The sequence below is a fragment of the Staurois parvus genome, unplaced genomic scaffold (assembly GCF_062004578.1).
Source record: "Staurois parvus isolate SC_StPar_1 unplaced genomic scaffold, SC_StPar_1.0 ptg000583l, whole genome shotgun sequence".
Taxonomy (NCBI): domain Eukaryota; kingdom Metazoa; phylum Chordata; class Amphibia; order Anura; family Ranidae; genus Staurois; species Staurois parvus.
In genome coordinates this window covers 705,230-728,150 of record NW_028318379.1, presented here as the reverse complement: position 1 = coordinate 728,150, position 22,921 = coordinate 705,230, and the positions used below count along the sequence as shown (strand labels likewise).

At 48.0% G+C, this 22,921-nt stretch overlaps 1 protein-coding gene across 1 annotated transcript in view; it reads right to left on the bottom strand.

The window, feature by feature from the left end:
• The window catches only part of LOC149450085 (NACHT, LRR and PYD domains-containing protein 3-like), a 75,478-nt gene that overhangs the window by 6,616 nt on the left and 45,941 nt on the right, over positions 1 to 22,921 (bottom strand). The window contains exon 8 of the mRNA XM_089692386.1: positions 4,739 to 4,903. Coding sequence (XP_089548512.1) covers positions 4,739 to 4,903 — 165 coding nt within the window. The remainder of the gene's footprint in view (positions 1 to 4,738; positions 4,904 to 22,921) is intronic.

Here is a 22,921-nt window from a genome sequence, read left to right as displayed (position 1 = left end):
CCCAAACATTTTAAATTTTATGAACGCAAACACCCTGGAGGATAAAATAGTGGTTGTTCAATTTTTATATTACACAAAATTAGCACAGTGGTTTAGGAAATGCAAAATGTTAGTAAAAAATACACTAAAGTTAGATTTGGGGCACAAAAATGCAATAAATTGGCCAATTTTTGGTACCCAAAAGGGCCAGTTCACACCAGAGAGTTGATATATGCTTTAGCTGAGCTGTAAAATGCTAATCAACTAAATCTGAAAAACAATTTCCAATGTGTCCTATACACACCATAATGCTGCACATGCATGTAACAGAAGTCAAAATGTATGCCAACGGACATAAGCCGCATTAAAACGCATCCAAAAAGGATGGAAATGTACATGCATTTTAGCAGAAGTCAGTATGAGTTGGCCTCTAATCCTTTAAAATTGCATGCACCTGTGAAATGAGGACAAACTTCAACACCCTATATTTTACATAGGTAACACTTTAATAGGCCCTATAGCTCATCAACCTAAAGTTAGAGTAACTGTAAATAATGGGCCAAGAGTTAATGATGATTCTCTGGTGTGCATGGCAATATGTAACATGTAGCTCAATTATTTTGTGTGTTTACTTTCGTGCATGTGTGAACTCAAACATTTTGTGGGGGGAGATGTTACATGTTTGGATGTAACTTTCATTTTTCACAAAGTCCCCTATGTGATGCACATTTGGTGACACCCCTGATGTCTCACCTATCCCACAATGAATGTAATAGAATAAAGATCGTACTCCATTACATTTTTCCCCAGCTATACTGGCTGGGGACAGTGGACCCAGGGACCAGGAAATTATGTTTTACACATCGTTTCTGAATCAGTAACTGGAAGGCAAGATTAGTGAATGGATTGCTGATCTCCTTTCCCTCTACATAGCATCACCCACCATGTTGGTCCCAGGTCTGCAGATGGGCATGCGGAACCTGGAAAATGTGGCAGGGGTGCAAGCAGTAGGGGAACCTCTAGTTATCAGGATGTGTGGAAAGCAATCTGATGACTGCACAATCAGCTTGTCACATTCTCCCGGTGGCTGCAGCATATAAAACCCCAAAACCACCTATTGAGTTTCTACATTGGTGGCAGTAAAAGTGGTAAACCTTATTAAGACATGATGCTCATGGAATCTAGTTTGTTTTTTTCTGTATTGGTACATTTCCCTTGTGGCAGCGCCCAGCTACCCATGTCCCTTTTTTCCAAAAGCTTGAAAACTGGCCTTAGAAAAGGTCATAAAACATTTTAAAAGATTCAGCTTCAAAGGACTGAGATACGATTCAGGTGCAATGTCCAGGGTTCATGGATTTAAGGCTGGAAATATAGACCCTCCTATGAATCAAACCCATGCCAGTTTGTTCACCGCTATTGACCAGTTCCCCCGCCTGCCCACACTTCCAGCTGATGTATCAAGAAGTCTGTTATTAAGCAGCAGTTTCACTGTTCCCCCTACAAAGTTCTCTCCCAATATTGAGGGCATGTGGTCTGCTATGGTTCAGCTGTGGAATACACACTAACTGACCCCCTTTCCTGGGAAGCCTGGCTGCATTCCTAGAAGCATGACTTTTTTATGAATGTTTAGGGGGATCCCACTAATTTTTTATCAAAAGCACAGTAAACAGTGGGATTGATTTACTAAAACTGAAGAGTGCAAAATCTGGTGCATGGAAACCAATCATCTTCTAACTTCTGTTTGTTCAATTAAGGTTTTGACAATAAACCTGGAAAATTATTTGTTTCTATGCAATGAATAGTGGATATGTAGTAAAGGGGAGATCCCCTGACACTGAATAGCAAATGTGTAGTAATGTGAAGATCCCCCGACACTGAATAGCAAATGTGTAGTAATGAGAAGATCCCCCGACACTTAATAGTAGATGTGTAGTAATGGGGAGAAACCCCAACACTGATTAGTAGATGGGTAATAATGGGGAGATCCCTTGACACTGAATAGTGGATGTGTAGTAATTGGGAGATCCCTTGACACTGAATAGTGGATGTGTAGTAATGGGGAGATCCCCTGACACTGAATAGTGGATGTGTAGTAATGGGGAGAACCCCCAACACTGATTAGTAGATGGGTAATAATGGGGAGATCCCTTGACACTGAATAGTAGATGTGTAGTAATGGGGAGATCCCCTGACACTGAATAGTAGATGTGTAGTAATGGGGAGAACCCCCAACACTGATTAGTAGATGTGTAGTAATGGGGAGATCCGCCTGACACTGAATAGTAGATTTGTAGTAATGGGGAGATCCCCCTGACACTGAATAGTAGATGTGTAGTAATGGGGAGAAACCCCAACACTGATTAGTAGATGGGTAATAATGGGGAGATCCCTTGACACTGAATAGTGGATGTGTAGTAATTGGGAGATCCCTTGACACTGAATAGTGGATGTGTAGTAATGGGGAGATCCCCTGACACTGAATAGTGGATGTGTAGTAATGGGGAGAACCCCCAACACTGATTAGTAGATGGGTAATAATGGGGAGATCCCTTGACACTGAATAGTGGATGTGTAGTAATGGGGAGAACCCCCAACACTGATTAGTAGATGGGTAATAATGGGGAGATCCCCTGACAATGAATAGTAGATGTGTAGTAATGGGGAGAACCCCCAACACTGATTAGTAGATGGGTAATAATGGGGAGATCCCTTGACACTGAACAGTGGATGGGTAGTAATGGGGAGATCCCCTGACACTGAATAGTGGATGTGTAGTAATGGGGAGATCCCCTGACACTGAATAGTAGATGTGTAGTAATGGGGAGATCCCCTGACACTGAATAGTAGATGTGTAGTAAGGGGGAGAACCCCCAACACTGAATAGTAGATGTGTAGTAATGGGGAGATCCCCCTGACACTGAATAGTAGATGTGTAGTAATGGGGAGATCCCCAGACACTGAATAGTAGATGTGTAGTAATGGGGAGATCCCCCTGACACTGAATAGTGGATGTGTAGTAATGGGGAGGTCCCCTGATACTGAATAAGATGTGCAGTAAATGGGTGATCCCCCAGCAATGACTAGCGAACATGCAGTATCAGAGACAGAATAGCAGAATAGCAGGTGGTCATCTCAAGTGAAATGAAGCTCTTTTGAGGCTCTGATATCTCATTAATGTAAGATCAGATTCCTTCATGTATTACCACCTATAATCTAATCCAATTTAATTGGTTACTAGAAAAAAAATGAATATCAAATTTTAATCCTGTTATCCTTAGAGGTAATCAAAACCTTTGTGACCAGGCAAAGTTTTGAAGTTTTTGGTAAGTTTTGATGAGAAGGTAACAATAATTTTATTTATATAAATAAATATATATATATATATATATATATATATATACACACCAAAATAAAATATACACTTTTTTTAGAACTTATGGTTTGGTCTTTAAAATACTCTGAATATATTTTTATTAGGCAAAGGGAAATTGAAAAAGATGTAGTTTTATTTTGTTTATTGTATAACATATTTTGTATAAAAGTATATTATTACATTTTTTTCAGTTATTTTCTTCCATGTTAATAGATAACATTTAGAGGTTAAAAATTCAGCACGCTTGAAAATTGGTGAAAAACAAAGATACCCAAAATTGGGTGATTCATTTAAAACAGCTACAGGTCATCAATGCAGATTTAGGTCTCATGCAAACATTTTCTAACTCTCCCAAAAGCCTTTCCTCCTTGCAGCAGCTTTTTGACAGAAAAAAATGCTTGACACTTGTAATGTAGTGTGTAATGTGTTTAGACTCATTTAGCCAGATCAAGTGTTTGGCTGTTAATTAAGCTCATCAGCCAGAATAAATAATTGATTCTGGCCATTGAAATTAATTAATGCTCAAGCATTAAGGACGCCTAGTGTGAACAAGCATTTAGATGAGTTTACACGTTTGAGAAGTCAAGCATTTTTCTGTCAAAATTCTGCTGTTCCTAGACGCACTGGCAGTTTTTTTTTTCAGCCTTTAAACGCCTATGCCTCTAAACTCCATTAACATTTTGTGTGCATGGTTACATAGGCTAACATGCAGGGGAGTTTAGAGGCAGGAAAAAATAATTCCAGATGCCCCAAGACGCAGCTGAAAAAACATCAAGTGTGCATAAGACCTTTAACTTAAATAACTCCTCAAAGTGTATCTCCATTCTGAATGCCTCCAATGGAAAGCTAGAATAGAGATAAGGGGATGCTGGAGTTGCTGCACAGAGGGTGGGAGCTCTTGATCAAAGATGTAAAAGTGATAAGGTGGCTGTACATCCACTCAGATCACTTCTGTGGTAATCTAAATATGGCAGAGGCACAAAAAATTTAGCAGCCTTTTACTGCTCCAACGTAGTGGTGGTGGGGGGCAGTGATCAGATTAACCAATTTCAATTAGAAAAGATACTGATTAAATCCTCCAGTCCAAAGTAGTCTGTGGCTATTCCATGGAAATCAAGGTGCTGCAACTACAAAGTTTAAATGTTTTTTAACTGTTCTTCCAACACTGAGCACTATCTAAAATGACATTTATATATAGACTATTTAATGGCTGAGAACAGCACGTGATAAAATCCAATAATTAGAATCAAGTCTAGAATTGGCTATTCATATCTGAAGATATACTGTACATTGATTACATTATCATATTTAAATATTATATATTATGTTGTTTGAGACATTTTTATGCAATGCCAGTTTTACATCTGTCAGTCTTGTTATACTCACTGTAATTCCTCTATGTGGCTTGTTGTCAGAGCTGCCATCAGATCACAAAAGTTAGGACCCTCCAGATAGTTATCAGTCAGGTCCAGTGTCCTCAGTGTCTGATTATTTCTTATTCCAGATGCCAACTGAGGGCAGGAACTGTCTGTCAGGTGATTATTCCACAAACTGTAGAAGAAGAAAATGTTACCAGCAGAAAATGAGTTGCATACCCAAGAATGAATGTAAATATTATCTACATACAATAGAACTACTTTTTCTTTATTGGAATTATTTATGTTTGTAGCCACCCTGTCAGAGGTGTCTAGTAAATGTAGCTTTCTGTACAGTAATCTGCTCAGTCCAATTTGTAGTTTTCATCACTTGGTTTCTACCCTAGGTTGAGGGTTGCTGCTGTTCCCTGTTGCTGCCACTGGGTGTCACTGGCACTCAGACAATAGTCATGGGGGCGGTAACAATCTTAAGCTGTTGAGCATTTATGTCCTTTCTGATAACCACTAGAGGTTCATGGCCAGTGGTACATGCTGGAGGAGGTTATAAATCAGAGGTGTTCAACCTGCAGCCTAAGACAGCTATGAATGTGACCCAACAGAAAATCATAAACATGCTTAAAAATGTTGATTTTATTTATTTATTTTTTTAAATGCTGAAGAAAAGTTTTACATTGTCTCTTTAACCACATGCCGCCAGCACATTGAAATGTACTGACCTCTGGGGTAACATGTCCAGCCAACTGGGGTGTCTGTTAGGAGCACAGCCAGCAGTAAGTAAGTAACATTGCTGCACCTGCTGCCTATTGGTTCCAGCACACTCCTTAGAAAGCAAGTGGGTTTGCTAGTTATCATCAGCATTCCTTTTGTGGGTTTGTTTAAACTCAAGTCATTGATCCATGAGGATAATTTATACACTCTATGGCAGGAACTGAGTCTTCTAACTGTCACCATTTCCATACTCTCTCCATCCCTCTGGGTTAATGTTCACCATATCTAAACCATCTTAAACTGACATCCTAACTAGAGATGAGCGAATCGAAGTAGCCGAAGTGGAATTCGAGTCGAATATCGGAAAAATTTCGATTCGCGCCGAATCCGAAAAATAGCCTACTTCGGACGCGCGAATCAAAATTTTTCCGAAAATGGCGGCTGACATGTGTGGCGACGGAGCGGGGATGTCTGGAAAGGCGCGCAGACAAGGCGCGCTGACCCATAATGCATTCCTCAACGACATGTGATCGCATCAGCCAATCAGCAGCCAGCCAGCCAGCACTGTGTAATGGTCGAGCTATAAATAGCGGCCATTTTGGAATTCTTCATTTGCCTGCAGTCATTGAACAGAGGCAGACCGCTCTGTATTAGGGACAGAGTTAGGGCCACAGAAACGATACTTGGGGACAGAGAAACGTTACTTAGGGACAGAGAACCATTACTCAGGGACACAGAATTGTTAATGAGGGCCACAGAATTGTTAATGAGGGCCACAGAATCGTTACTTAGGGACAAAGAAACCCTAGTTAGGGCCACAGAATTCTTACTCAGGGACAGACAGAATTGTTACTGAGTGCCAGAGAATTGTTACTTAGGGCCACAGAAACGTTATTAGGGCCACAGAATTGTTACTCAGGGACAGACAGAATTGTTACTGAGTGCCAGAGAATTGTTACTTAGGGCCACAGAAACTTTAGTTAGGGCCACAGAATTGTTACTCAGGGACAGACACAGAATTGTTACTGAGGGCCACAGAACTGTTACTTAGGGCCACAGAAACGTTATTAGGGCCACAGAATTGTTACTCAGGGACAGACAGAATTGTTACTGAGTGCCAGATAATTGTTACTTAGGGCCACAGAAACTTTAGTTAGGGCCACAGAATTGTTACTCAGGGACAGACACAGAATTGTTACTGAGGGCCACAGAACTGTTACTTAGGGCCACAGAAACTTTAGTTAGGGCCACAGAATTGTTACTCAGGGACAGACACAGAATTGTTACTGAGGGCCACAGAACTGTTACTTATGGCCACAGAATTGTTACTCGCACAGACACAGAATTGTTACACAGGGACACAGAATTGTTACTGAGGGCCACAGAACCGTTACTTAGGGCCACAGAATTGTTACTGAGGGCCACAGAACTGTTACTTAGGGCCACAGAATTGTTACTCGCACTGACACAGAATTGTTACTCAGGGACACAGAATTGTTACTGAGGGCCACAGAACTGTTACTTAGGGCCACAGAATTGTTACTCAGGGACACAGAATTGTTACTGAGGGCCACAGAACTGTTACTTAGGGCCACAGAATTGTTACTCGCACAGACACAGAATTGTTACACAGGGACACAGAATTGTTACTGAGGGCCACAGAACCGTTACTTAGGGCCACAGAATTGTTACTCAGGGACACAGAATTGTTACTGAGGGCCACAGAACTGTTACTTAGGGCCACAGAATTGTTACTCGCACAGACACAGAATTGTTACTCAGGGACACAGAACTGTTACTGAGGGCCACAGAACTGTTACTTAGGGCCACAGAATTGTTACTCGCACAGACACAGAATTGTTACTCAGGGACACAGAACTGTTACTGAGGGCCACAGAACTGTTACTTAGGGCCACAGAATTGTTACTCGCACAGACACAGAATTGTTACTCAGGGACACAGAATTGTTACTGAGGGCCACAGAATCGTTACTTAGGGCCACAGAATTGTTACTCGCACAGACACAGAATTGTTACACAGGGACACAGAATTGTTACTGAGGGCCACAGAACCGTTACTTAGGGCCACAGAATTGTTACTCAGGGACACAGAATTGTTACTGAGGGCCACAGAACTGTTACTTAGGGCCACAGAATTGTTACTCGCACAGACACAGAATTGTTACTCAGGGACACAGAACTGTTACTGAGGGCCACAGAACTGTTACTTAGGGCCACAGAATTGTTACTCGCACAGACACAGAATTGTTACTCAGGGCCACAGAACTGTTACTGAGGGCCACAGAACTGTTACTTAGGGCCACAGAATTGTTACTCGCACAGACACAGAATTGTTACTCAGGGACACAGAATTGTTACTGAGGGCCACAGAACCGTTACTTAGGGCCACATAAACGTTAATCAGGGACACAGAATTGTTACTGAGGGCCACAGAACCGTTACTTGGGGCCACAGAAACGTTAATCAGGGACACAGAATTGTTACTGAGGGCCACAGAACCGTTACTTAGGGCCACAGAATTGTTACTCAGGGACAGACACAGAATTGTTTCTTGAGGGACACAGAATTGTTACTTAGGGCCACAGAACCGTTACTTAGGGCCACATAAACGTTAATCAGGGACACAGAATTGTTACTGAGGGCCACAGAACCGTTACTTAGGGCCACAGAAACGTTAATCAGGGCCACAGAAACGTTAATCAGGGACACAGAATTGTTACTGAGGGCCACAGAACCGTTACTTGGGGCCACAGAAACGTTAATCAGGGACACAGAATTGTTACTGAGGGCCACAGAACCGTTACTTAGGGCCACAGAATTGTTACTCAGGGACAGACACAGAATTGTTTCTTGAGGGACACAGAATTGTTACTGAGGGCCACAGAACCGTTACTTAGGGCCACATAAACGTTAATCAGGGACACAGAATTGTTACTGAGGGCCACAGAACCGTTACTTAGGGCCACATAAACGTTAATCAGGGACACAGAATTGTTACTGAGGGCCACAGAACCGTTACTTAGGGCCACAGAATTGTTACTCAGGGACACAGAATTGTTACTGAGGGCCACAGAACTGTTACTTAGGGCCACAGAATTGTTACTCGGACAGACACAGAATTGTTACTCAGGGACACAGAATTGTTACTCAGGGACACATAATCGTTGAATTAAAGAGTATGTCAGACAACATGCAGAGGAGTGGCAGAGGAGGCAATGTTTTAGGAGCGAGCAGACGTGGCAGCAGAGGAAGGGGTCGAGGCAGCACTATTCGCAGCCAGAGGCCAGTGCTCCCGGTGTCATCCAGCGGTCGTGTCTCCACCGACAACCCTGCCGTCATCGATTGGTTGGCTCGGTCGTCTTCCTCTTCCCAGGTCACCTCTGACACCTACAGCCAACGGTCGGTGGGTACGTCAGACACAACCGTTAGTTGGCATGGCCCGGGAGCAAGCCCACTGAAATCACATGTCCTCTACCTGCCCCTGTCCTTTGCTGTTCCCTCACCAAGCGAAGTATCGCATGCTGTGGGCTCAGCCCCACTGTACAGTGAGGAAGAGCTAACAGAGGGCGGTCAGGAACGGGGGGAGACATCCGCCTTTTCAGCAGCCAGGCGAACAAGTACTGGCGAGGAGAGTGGCTCGGTAGCCGGTCTAGAGACAGGTCTGTCTCCTGACCCAGACGCAGCCGAAGGGGCTAGTAGTGAGGCGGAGACCGTACTTGATGATGAGGAGGTTGATCGCACTTGGCTGCCTCGTCGTCATCAGGCAATTTCTTCCGCATCATCAGGAGAAGAGGGTGCCAGCTTGGCAGCGAGCGAAACAGTCGGTGGGTTGCCCAGGAGGCAGCAGGGTCGCATCAGTGTCAGTGGAGCCAAACGTCCACGGAGTAGAGCACCAGCTCCACTGCAGCCTACCACCACGGCCAGTAGTGGTGCCGGTGCGCATGGAGGAAGTAGCAGTCAGCCAGTGAGGAGTAGCGGGGGCAAAGTTTCCTACTCGGTGGTGTGGCAATTTTTCGTCAAGCCGCCCGAGGAAGTAAACGTAGCCGTATGTCGACTATGTGGCCAGAAATGCAAGCGTGGCCAGGGGGCCCATGTTGGGACTACAGCGTTGCGTCAGCATATGCAGCGTCACCATTCGGTGGCCTGGGAAAACCGTGATAAAGATACGGCGGTTCTGCCTGCCCCAGCCCCCGCTCCATCACCCGCTCCGTTACTTGCTCCGTCACCCGACGTCGTCAATCACCCTCTATCAGCCAGTCAAGGCTCCAACAACTCTGCTGAGGGGAGTTGTCGCTCGTTGGCATCTTCCGCTCGTTCAGATGCTCCTTCTCCTGCTACTCCTCTTCTCGGATTCCGTCAACAGTCTTTCTTGGAATCCGTTTCCAAGAGACAACAGTTTGCGAGCACGCACCCGACGGTGCAAAAGCTGAACGTCCTCCTGTCCAAGTTGCTGGTGCTGCAGTCCCTCCCTTTCCAACTGGTGGACTCAGCACCTTTCCGAGAAATGATGGCTTGTGCCGCGCCGCGGTGGAGAGTGCCAAGCCGTCATTTCTTCGCCCAAAAGGCAGTGCCAGCCCTGCATTCACATGTAGAAGAGATGGTGGGCCAGTCTTTGAGCATGTCGGTCTCTGCCAAAGTGCACGGCAGCGCCGACGTGTGGAGCTGTAACTACGGTCAGGGACAGTACATGTCATTTACGGCCCACTGGGTGAACGTGGTGCCGGCACAGCCGCACCAGCAACTTGGACAGGTCACGACGCTTTTGCCTCCACGTTTGCACGTCCTTGGTCCAGCAAACATGTCCGCCTCTACCACCTCTTTTTCCGCCGTGTCCTCAGCCGCCACCCCCGTGCCAAGTCCCATTACCCGACCGGCATATCACATGTGCAGGGCGCAACGGTGTCACGCTGTGCTGCACCTGGTATGCCTTGGCGAACGTAGTCACACAGGGGAGGAACTTCTGAGTGTAATGAACAGAGAAATCGACAGATGGCTGTCTCCGCGCAAACTTAAAATCGGAACCATGTTGACCGACAACGGAAAGAACATGGTGTCTGCTCTGCGTCAAGGAAGGTTGTGCCATGCGCCATGCATGGCTCACGTGTTCAATCTGGTTGTCAAGCGGTTCCTAAAATCCACCATCCCACTGCAAGACATCCTTAAAATGTCACGTAAACTGTGCATGCATTTCAGCCATTCCTACACCGCAAAGAACACCCTCCTTGAGCTGCAGCGGCAGAACGGAATTCCACAGCATCGCCTGATCTGCAACGTTGCAACAAGGTGGAATTCAACCCTACACATGTTAGACCGCCTTTACGAGCAGCGAAAGGCCATCACCGATTTCCTGATGTTACAAGCGGATAAAGGTACTCCCCTGTGTAACTTAGATGTCAGCCATTGGCAGCTCATGCGTGACACCTGCCGCTTGCTCAGGCCCTTTGAGGAGGCCACGCTATTCGTGAGTCGGCAGGACTATGGGATGAACGACGTCATTCCTCTGTTGCACGTCCTGGAACAAATGCTGTTAACAATGGCTGGTCAGGGTGCGGTAGACGTGGCGCACAGATCTCAACGCCACATGACCCCTGTGGGGCCAGGACAGGAAGAAGAGGAGGAGGTAGAGGAGGACATTTGTGCTCAGGAATTATTGAGTGAAATGGGTGGTTTTTCCACTCAGCGGACAGGAGTGCAGGAGCAGGAGCATCTGGTAGAGGAGGAGGAGACAGAGGACCCAGACGCACCGTGGCAGTATGCTGTGGAGATGGAGGCAGGGAGTCCCTCGCATTCCTTGTCACAAATGGCCCATAGCATGCTCGGTTGCTTGCGTAGCGACAGCCGAATAATAACCATCAGACAGAGGGATGACTTTTGGCTGTCCACCTTGTTGGACCCTCGCTATCGTTCCAAAATGGTGGCCTTTTTCACACCTGCTGAGAGGGAGGCCAAAATTACGTACTATAAAAACCACCTATGTAGTCAGTTGGTCTCTGCCTTTGTGCGCCAACGTCCATCCTCAGACACTGTGGGCCCTGTGCGCTCGCGTTCCGCTGGCATGGCAGCAGGGGAGGCGTGGGGTGGTAGGAGCAGTGGCAGCTCCACCAGCAGCGGCTGCCTCAGTCTGCAGTCGATGATGAGTAGTTTTCTTCACCAGCGCAGTGAGGAAACTACTAACCAGCCGCAGCAGCAGCAGCAGCATCAGGTGGACCTGGAGCAGGAGCTCAAACAACAGGCTTGGGCCTACTTGGACAGCACCCTGCCAACCGAGGTAGACAATCCCCTTGACTACTGGGCAACGAAACTTGACCTTTGGCCCCAACTAGCTGAATTTGCCCTTGAAAGGCTGTCATGCCCGGCCAGTAGCGTGGCATCGGAGCGCGTGTTTAGTGCGGCAGGAGGTATTGTAACTCCGCGGAGGACACGACTGTCCACCCAAAGTGTGGAGAGACTGACGTTTGTGAAAATGAATCAGGCGTGGATTAGTCTGGATTTCAAACCACCAGTTCCTGACACAACTGACTAAATCCGCGATGAATCATGCCCCTGCCATGTGCCACTTTCAGGTCTCCTCACACACTGCTGGTGTGTTGAATTTTTTGACATAGGGTGCTGGCAGATTACGGGCCTCCCATAGCTGCTGCCAGGCCCCTAATCTGCCATGGGCCCCTATATACCGCCTCCTCATGCTGCTGCCAAGTCCAGAGTCTCTCATGGGTCCCTGTACGGCCTCCCATTGCTGCTGTCTCCATCGCCACACTCTGCCATGTGCCACATTCAGGTCTCTTCACACTGCTTGTGTTTTAAATTTTTTGACATAGGGTGCTGGCAGATTACGGGCCTCCCATAGCTGCTGCCAGGCCCCTAATCTGCCATGGGCCCCTATATACCGCCTCCTCATGCTGCTGCCAAGTCCAGAGTCTCTCATGGGTCCCTGTACGGCCTCCCATTGCTGCTGTCTCCATCGCCACACTCTGCCATGTGCCACATTCAGGTCTCTTCACACTGCTTGTGTTTTAAATTTTTTGACATAGGGTGCTGGCAGATTACGGGCCTCCCATAGCTGCTGCCAGGCCCCTAATCTGCCATGGGCCCCTATATACCGCCTCCTCATGCTGCTGCCAAGTCCAGAGTCTCTCATGGGTCCCTGTACGGCCTCCCATTGCTGCTGTCTCCATCGCCACACTCTGCCATGTGCCACATTCAGGTCTCTTCACACTGCTTGTGTTTTAAATTTTTTGACATAGGGTGCTGGCAGATTACGGGCCTCCCATAGCTGCTGCCAGGCCCCTAATCTGCCATGGGCCCCTATATACCGCCTCCTCATGCTGCTGCCAAGTCCAGAGTCTCTCATGGGTCCCTGTACGGCCTCCCATTGCTGCTGTCTCCATCGCCACACTCTGCCATGTGCCACATTCAGGTCTCTTCACACTGCTTGTGTTTTAAATTTTTTGACATAGGGTGCTGGCAGATTACGGGCCTCCCATAGCTGCTGCCAGGCCCCTAATCTGCCATGGGCCCCTATATACCGCCTCCTCATGCTGCTGCCAAGTCCAGAGTCTCTCATGGGTCCCTGTACGGCCTCCCATTGCTGCTGTCTCCATCGCCACACTCTGCCATGTGCCACATTCAGGTCTCTTCACACTGCTTGTGTTTTAAATTTTTTGACATAGGGTGCTGGCAGATTACGGGCCTCCCATAGCTGCTGCCAGGCCCCTAATCTGCCATGGGCCCCTATATACCGCCTCCTCATGCTGCTGCCAAGTCCAGAGTCTCTCATGGGTCCCTGTACGGCCTCCCATTGCTGCTGTCTCCATCGCCACACTCTGCCATGTGCCACATTCAGGTCTCTTCACACTGCTTGTGTTTTAAATTTTTTGACATAGGGTGCTGGCAGATTACGGGCCTCCCATAGCTGCTGCCAGGCCCCTAATCTGCCATGGGCCCCTATATACCGCCTCCTCATGCTGCTGCCAAGTCCAGAGTCTCTCATGGGTCCCTGTACGGCCTCCCATTGCTGCTGTCTCCATCGCCACACTCTGCCATGTGCCACTTTCAGGTCTCTTCACACTGCTGGTGTGTTGAATTTTTTGACATAGGGTGCTGGCAGATTACGGGCCTCCCATTGCTGCTGCCAGGCCCGTAATCTGCCATGGGCCCCTGTACCGCCTCTTCATGCTGCTGCCAGGTCCAGAGTGTCTCATGGGTCCCTGTAAGGCCTCCCATTGCTGCTGCCAGGAGGCAGCAGGGTCGCAGCAGTGTCAGTGGAGGCAAACGGCCACGGAGTAGAGCAGCAGCTCCACTGCAGCCTACCACCACGGCCAGTAGTGGTGCCGGTGTGCACGGAGGAAGTAGCAGTCAGCCAGTGAGGAGTAGCGGAGGCAAAGTTTCCTACTCTGCGGTGTGGCAATTTTTCGTCAAGCCGCCCGAGGAAGTAAACGTAGCCGTATGTCGACTATGTGGCCAGAAAGTCAAGCGTGGCCAGGGGGCCCATGTTGGGACTACAGCGTTGCGTCAGCATATGCAGCGTCGCCATTCAGTGGCCTGGGAAAAACGTGATAAAGATACGGCGGTTCTGCCTGCCCCAGCCCAGGGTTCCATTTTGTCATAGGGTGCTGGCAGATTACGGGCCTCCCATAGGTGCCGCCAGGCCCCAAATCGGCCATGGGCCCCCGTACCGCCTGGTCACGCTGCTGCTGGGCCCACAGTGTGACCTGGGTCCCTGTACGGCCTCCCATTGCTTCCACTCTGCCATGTGCCACTTTGAAATCTCCTCACACTCCTGCGGTTGTCCATTTTGTCATAGGTTGCTGGCAGATTACAGGCCCTCCATAGGTGCCGCCAGGCCCCAAATCGGCCATGGGCCCCCGTACCGCCTGGTCACGCTGCTGCTGGTCCCACAGTGTGACCTGGGTCCCTGTACGGCCTCCCATTGCTTCCACTCTGCCATGTGCCACTTTGAAATCTCCTCACACTCCTGCGGTTGTCCATTTTGTCATAGGTTGCTGGCAGATTATAGGCCTTCCATAGGTGCCGCCAGGCCCCAAATCGGCCATGGGCCCCCGTACCGCCTGGTCACGCTGCTGCTGGTCCCACAGTGTGACCTGGGTCCCTGTACGGCCTCCCATTGCTTCCACTCTGCCATGTGTCACTTTGAGGTCTCCTCACACTCCTGTGGTTTTCCATTTTGACATAGGTTGCTGGCAGATTACAGGCCTCCCATAGGTGCCGCTAGGCCCCAAATCGGCCATGGGCCCCCGTACCACCTGGTCACGCTGCTGCTGGGCCCACAGTGTGACCTGGGTCCCTGTACGGCCTCCCATTGCTGCTGCCAGGAGGCAGCAGGGTCGCAGCTGTGTCAGTGGAGGCAAACGGCCACGGAGTAGAGCAGCAGCTCCACTGCAGCCTACCACCACAGCCAGTAGTGGTGCCGGTGTGCACGGAGGAAGTAGCAGTCAGCCAGTGAGGAGTAGCGGGTGCAAAGTTTCCTACTCGGCGGTGTGGCAAGTTTTCGTCAAGCCGCCCGAGGAAGTAAACGTAGCCGTATGTCGACTATGTGGCCAGAAAGTCAAGCGTGGCCAGGGGGCCCATGTTGGGACTACAGCGTTGCGTCAGCATATGCAGCGTCGCCATTCAGTGGCCTGGGAAAAACGTGATAAAGATACGGCGGTTCTGCCTGCCCCAGCCCAGGGTTCCATTTTGTCATAGGGTGCTGGCAGATTATGGGCCTCCCATAGCTGCCGCCAGGCCCCAAATCGGCCATGGGCCCCCGTACCGCCTGGTCACGCTGCTGCTGGGCCCACAGTGTGACCTGGGTCCCTGTACGGCCTCCCATTGCTTCCACTCTGCCATGTGCCACTTTGAAATCTCCTCACACTCCTGCGGTTGTCCATTTTGTCATAGGTTGCTGGCAGATTACAGGCCCTCCATAGGTGCCGCCAGGCCCCAAATCGGCCATGGGCCCCCGTACCGCCTGGTCACGCTGCTGCTGGTCCCACAGTGTGACCTGGGTCCCTGTACGGCCTCCCATTGCTTCCACTCTGCCATGTGCCACTTTGAAATCTCCTCACACTCCTGCGGTTGTCCATTTTGTCATAGGTTGCTGGCAGATTATAGGCCTTCCATAGGTGCCGCCAGGCCCCAAATCGGCCATGGGCCCCCGTACCGCCTGGTCACGCTGCTGCTGGTCCCACAGTGTGACCTGGGTCCCTGTACGGCCTCCCATTGCTTCCACTCTGCCATGTGTCACTTTGAGGTCTCCTCACACTCCTGTGGTTTTCCATTTTGACATAGGTTGCTGGCAGATTACGGGCCTCCCATAGGTGCCGCTAGGCCCCAAATCGGCCATGGGCCCCCGTACCACCTGGTCACGCTGCTGCTGGGCCCACAGTGTGACCTGGGTCCCTGTACGGCCTCCCATTGCTGCTGCCAGGAGGCAGCAGGGTCGCAGCTGTGTCAGTGGAGGCAAACGGCCACGGAGTAGAGCAGCAGCTCCACTGCAGCCTACCACCACAGCCAGTAGTGGTGCCGGTGTGCACGGAGGAAGTAGCAGTCAGCCAGTGAGGAGTAGCGGGTGCAAAGTTTCCTACTCGGCGGTGTGGCAAGTTTTCGTCAAGCCGCCCGAGGAAGTAAACGTAGCCGTATGTCGACTATGTGGCCAGAAAGTCAAGCGTGGCCAGGGGGCCCATGTTGGGACTACAGCGTTGCGTCAGCATATGCAGCGTCGCCATTCGGTGGCCTGGGAAAAACGTGATAAAGATACGGCGGTTCTGCCTGCCCCAGCCAGGGTTCCATTTTGTCATAGGGTGCTGGCAGATTACGGGCCTCCCATAGGTGCCGCCAGGCCCCAAATCGGCCATGGGCCCCGTACCGCCTGGTCACGCTGCTGCTGGGCCCACAGTGTGACCTGGGTCCCTGTACGGCCTCCCATTGCTTCCACTCTGCCATGTGCCACTTTGAGGTCTCCTCACACTCCTGTGCTTTTCCATTTTGACATAGGTTGCTGGCAGATTACAGGCCTTCCATAGGTGCCGCCAGGCCCAAAATCAGCTATGGGCCCCCGTACCGCCTGGTCACGCTGCTGCTGGTCCCACAGTGTGACCTGGGTCCCTGTACGGCCTCCCATTGCTTCCACTCTGCCATGTGCCACTATGAAATCTCCTCACACTCCTGCGGTTGTCCATTTTGTCATAGGTTGCTGGCAGATTACAGGCCTTCCATAGGTGCCGCCAGGCCCCATATCGGCCATGGGCCCCCGTACCGCCTGGTCACGCTGCTGCTGAGCCCACAGTGTGACCTAGGTCCCTGTACGGCCTCCCATTGCTTCCACTCTGCCATGTGCCACTTTGAAATCTCCTCACACTCCTGCTTTTTTCCATTTTGTCATAGGTTTCTGGCAGATTAAAGGCCTCCCATAGGTGCCGCCAGGCCCCAAATCGCCAATGGGCCCCCGTACCGCCTGGTCACGCTGCTGCTAGGCCCACAGTGTGACCTGGGTCCCTGTACGGCCTCCTATTGCTCCCACTCTATCATGTGCCACTTTGAGGTCTCCTCACACTCCTGCGGTTTTCCATTTTGTCATAGGTTGCTGGCAGATTACAGGCCTTCCATAGGTGCCGCCAGGCCCCATATCGGCCATGGGCCCCCGTACCGCCTGGTCACGCTGCTGCTGAGCCCACAGTGTGACCTGGGTCCCTGTACGGCCTCCCATTGCTTCCACTCTGCCATGTGCCACTTTGAAATCTCCTCACACTCCTGCTTTTTTCCATTTTGTCATAGGTTGCTGACAGATTAAAGGCCTCCCATAGGTGCCGCCAGGCCCCAAATCGCCAATGGGCCCCCGTACCACCTGGTCACGCTGCTGCTAGGCCCACAGTGTGACCTGGGTCCCTGTACGGCCTCCCATTGCTCCCACTCTACCATGTGCCACTTTGAGGTCTCCTCACACTCCTGCGGTTTTCCATTTTGTCATAGGTTGCTGGCAGATTACAGGCCTTCCATAGGTGCCGCCAGGCCCCAAATCGGCCATGGGCCCCCGTACCGCCTGGTCACGCTGCTGCTGGTCCCACAGTGTGACCTGAGTCCCTGTACGGCCTCCCATTGCTCCCATTCTGCCATGTGCCACTTTGAAATCTCCTCACACTCCTGCTTTTTTCCATTTTGTCATAGGTTGCTGGCAGATTAAAGGCCTCCCATAGGTGCCGCCAGGCCCCAAATCGCCAATGGGCCCCCGTACCGCCTGGTCACGCTGCTGCTAGGCCCACAGTGTGACCTGGGTCCCTGTACGGCCTCCCATTGCTCCCACTCTACCATGTGCCACTTTGAGGTCTCCTCACACTCCTGCGGTTTTCCATTTTGTCATAGGTTGCTGGCAGATTACAGGCCTTCCATAGGTGCCGCCAGGCCCCAAATCGGCCATGGGCCCCCGTACCGCCTGGTCACGCTGCTGCTGAGCCCACAGTGTGACCTGGGTCCCTGTACCGCCTCCCATTGCTCCCACTCTGCCATGTGCCACTTTGAGGTCTCCTCACACTCCTGCGGTTTTCCATTTTGTCATAGGTTGCTGGCAGATTACAGGCCTTCCATAGGTGCCACCAGGCCCCAAATCGGCCATGGGCCCCCGTACCGCCTGGTCACGCTGCTGCTGAGCCCACAGTGTGACCTGGGTCACTGTACCGCCTCCCATTGCTCCCACTCTGCCATGTGCCACTTTGAGGTCTCCTCACACTGCTGGTGTGTTCAATTTTTTGACATAGGGTGCTGGCAGATTACGGGCCTCCCATTGCTGCTGCCAGGCACGTAATCTGCCATGGACCCCCGTACCGACTCCTCATGCTGTGACGTTGCAACAAGGTGTAATTCAACCCTACATATGTTAGACCGCCTTTACGAACAGCGAAAGGCCATCACAGATTTCCTGATGTTAAAAGCGGATAAAGGTACTCCCTGTGTAACTTAGATGTCAGCCATTGTCAGCTCATGCGTGACACCTGCGCTTGCTCAGGCCCTTTGAGGAGGCCACGCTATTCGTGAGTCGGCAGGACTATGGGATGAACGAGGTCAAATCGGCCATGGGCCCCCGTACCGCCTGTTCACGCTGATGCTGGTCCCACAGTGTGACCTGGGTCCCTGTACCGCCTCCCATTGCTCCCACTCTGCCATGTGCCACTTTCAGGTCTCCTCACACTCCTGCTGGTTTCCATTTTGTCATAGGTTGCTGTATGGCCTCCCATTGCTGCTGCCTCCACCGCCACACTGTGGCTCCAAACACTGGTTTTGGCCCCGTGACTGGCCAAATGAGTGAAGTGTGCGGTGATTCTAAGATCGACGGCACTCATCTGCATGTCATACTGAGTGACAGTATTATTTCTCTTCCCCAGCAGACTCCAAGGGCATTTAAATTAAAGGTACAGTGTTCTGCACTAATATTAAGTCTCTCTGAAGCCTAGAAACACCCTTTTTTAAGTTAAATTCACAGCGAATTTATTCGACTCGAATCGAATATTGTCCACGAATTCGCCGAATCAGTCGAATCGAATTTTTCATTTCTTCGCTCATCTCTAATCCTAACATCCACTCAGGATTACCCTACTATACTGAACTGACTCTATATTGGGTTCTCTACTGTTCCTTCTTATCGATTACTGTCCTGTTCAATCTACCACTACAAAGCACCCATGCACCAAAAAGCTATTTGTTCTGTTGCCTATTTTATGGTAAAAAAATCTGTACATTTCTAGCCTTAATATATGAGATTTACATTTCAACTGTGTTGTTGTCCCTTTTCTTGACAAAAGGTTGTAGATAAACCTTAAATTAGTAGTCGAGGTATCAATATACAGTTGTGCTCAAACGTTTGCATACCCTGGCAGAAATCATACAATCTTAGCATTTATATTGAAAATATGCCTGATTATGACTGATCTGTCTTTTATTTAAGGATAGTAATCATATAAATCCATCTACTAGTGTTGCGCCGAATGTTCAAGTTGAACCTAAGTTCGACTCGAACATTGACTGTGTGTGTGTTCGCTGAACACACAAACAATACCAGTGTTTGGCGGGCTGTTCACCCACTGCGCCCCACAATGCACTGTGATTGGTCAAAGCAATGCACCTGACCACAGGTCCAGTGCAATGCTTTGACCAATCACAGCACAGGATGATATCACACTGATGACATCATGACAGTATTTAAGAACTGTCATCGCGGTGCAGCTGTCAGAGGACCGGGAGACAGCATCGAGAGCTCCCCTTAATTATTTACGAATTGTCAGGGGGTGGGGCTATCAGATGGCGGGGGCATTAGTTGGGAAAGGAGCCTTTTTTTCTTTTTTTGGGTGGGCAGTGGCGGCAGGCATCGTGACTGGCATTGGATCTACATTTTTGTTTTATTTTCAATAATGGACTTGTCAAAGACTGTCTCCTGTCATTTTTACACTACAAATTTTTTTGTGAATGGGTAGTGGTATCATGTACCACATACTCATTCATATGAGGGAGCCTAAAGGGAGCTTCCAGATTCCAATAAGCCCCCCGCCTTGCAGACCCCCACAGCCACCGACCAGGGTTTTGGGGAAGAGGACCTTGTCCCCCTCAACATGGAGACAAGGTGTTGAAAAAGATTCCCTCAAAATCAGAGATATTAAATATTACAGTTTCAAAGGTAGAAAAACCAGAGCTTACAGAAAGCCTTCCCCTTTGTCTGGAAAGAGAGAGAATTAAGTTACTTAGGAGTAAAGCTTACCCCTTCCTTGAAAAACCTCTATCAAATAAATTCTATTCCATTAATAAATGAACTAAAAGAAGACTTAAGTAGAATAGCTATAGGGTCACTCTCATGGATGGGTCGTATATATATCATAAAGATGGTGATAGTTCCGAAGATCCTATATAGGTTCCACTTGCTTCCAATATATTTGCCGGAGTCCTTTTTTAAGATTATAAGGAAGATAAGTAAAATTCGGCAAATAAAAAAACAAGGGTTAGTTACAAAGTATGATGTAGAGATAAAGTTAATGGATGTTTATGTTTGCCGGATTTTAGGTTCTGTGTTGATCTCACAAATAGTGGAGTGGATGCAAAATGCAAAAAGTAAAAATTTGGGTAAAAATGGAAAATACATTAAGTGGGTCACAGTTAGATAAAATAATATGGCTTCCACAACAACACCAATATTTTTCGGAAAATATAAGCACTTTAACACAGAATTTTATAAGAAAATGGGATGGAATTCATAGGCAAATGGGATGGGAGTATAATTCACTATTAATACCGTTGAAAGGAACAGATTTTTTTCCCCCAGGGAAAGAGGGTATTGCAGGGAGATGTATAAAAGACAAAAATGCATGTTTGAAAGATATCGCTAAAAATCGGGAGTTATGTTCTTTTTCAGAATTAAAAATTAAAAAATAGGAAGGATTTATTTTGTAGGTTAGATGAGTGGCGGTATCATCAACTGAGGCATTTGGTAGTGACTCTTCTACAGCCATTAAGGACATTGGAGAGCATGTACCCATTAGAACTTTTTTTAATCAAGAAACAGCACGTAAACATATAACTTCTCGCATTTATAAGATGTTTACTAATATCTCATGATCTGTATTGCCACTGTATCTGGAGAAATGAGAAAAAGAACAAAATTGGAGGAGCAAGATAAAAAGAAAATATTCAGATTGACACACTGTGCTGTAAATATGAATATAGTAGAAATGAACTATAAATGCTTAGTAAGATGGTACTGCACACCTAGTGTAGCACATAATCAACAACCACAGAGTTCACCTTTATGTTGGAGGGGGTGCGGGATTGAGGGAACCATGGTACATATATGGTGGGAATGCCCAAAAATCCAAGAGTTTTTGCAAGGAATAAATTCAGGAGATAACGAGAACTGTAATACTGAACAACCCTTGGGCCTGTGTATTTCATAATGTGGAATTTACAGTAAAGCGATAGTAAAGCAATACAAGAACATGGTAATATTTAATTTAATAGATGCAGCCAAAGGTCTGATTCCGAGATTTTGTTTTGGCAGGGCAAAGAAATTCCCAAAATAAAAGATTGGATTAACACAGTGGAATACATATACAGGATGGAGGAACTTTACCATATTTAAGAAGAGGATAAAATTAAAAAATTCAGAAAAACCTGGGAGAGTTAGATAAGCTATAAAACTACTAAGAGTTATGCAGAATTGAAAGGAATATGAGGGGGAAAAGTGAAGTTTCCCATTTACTTTATTGAATACACTTGAGAGGAGGGGTAGGAAGTGGTGGATGGTTGATAGAGGTTACTAGAAGACCTGGGTGACCTAGGAGAGATGGGTGGAGGGTCGGAAGGAGGGAGAGTGAGAAGGGTTTTTGTAAAAAATATTTTGATATTGGAAATGTATTATTGTAATATCTGAATAATGTTATGTTTTGAAGTTTAACAAAAGATATAATATAAAAAAAGGACTTCCGTTAAATTTCTATAGACATTCTAATGGAGGTCAAATAAAAAGTTCAATTAAACTAAAATAAAAAATATATAAAAACATGGGGACAAAGTGCTTTGGAGGGGAGCCCCCTGCCCCAAAGCACCCCCCCATGTTGAGGGCATGTGGCCTGGTATGGATCAGGAGGTTGGATAATTGCTCGTCCCCACCTCCCTTTCCTGACCTGCTGGGCTGCATGCTCAGATAAGGGTCTGGTATGGAATTCGGGGGGACCCCCATGCCATTTTTAACAAAACTTTTGGTGAAGGGGTTCCCCTCAAAAACCAATACCAGACCCGAAGGGCTTGGTATGGATGGGAGAGGGGACCCCATGTTTTTTTTTTCTTTAATTGTTTGGCAATGCCGGGAATTCTTTTTACATTCAGCTGTCAGCGGGGAACCCCACTAACAGCTGAAACATGAATGAATGTTTTACTACTAAAATACTGCAGGACTTAATACTATAACGCATGAGGTATTTTAGTAACTGAGCGATATCTTACCACATACAGTATTTATACCACTCAGTAAATTTTTTGTGTTCAAAGTTTACGATCGAGCATTCTGTGGGTTCTAATGTTCGACTGCGAACTGAACAGGGGGGTGTTCAGCCCATCGCTACCATTTACTATTACATAGTTGTTTGGCTCCTTTTTAAATCTTAATGATAACAGAAATCACCCAAAATGGTGCTGATCAAAAGTTTACATACCCTGGAATGTTTGTCTTTGGTAGAGACACAAGGTGACACACACAGGTTAAAATGGCAATATATAGTCACTGAGTTTTTAGCTGTTATGTGGATGCACTGAGCGGGATAGATACAGAGCCATGGGGAGCAGAAAAGAACTGTCAAAACACCTGCGTAACAGGGTAATAGAACATTATAAAGATGGAAAAGGATATGAAAAGATATCCAAACCTTGAATTTGCCAGTCAATACTGTTCAATCACTTATTAAGAAGTGGAAAATTTGGGGATCTGATACCAA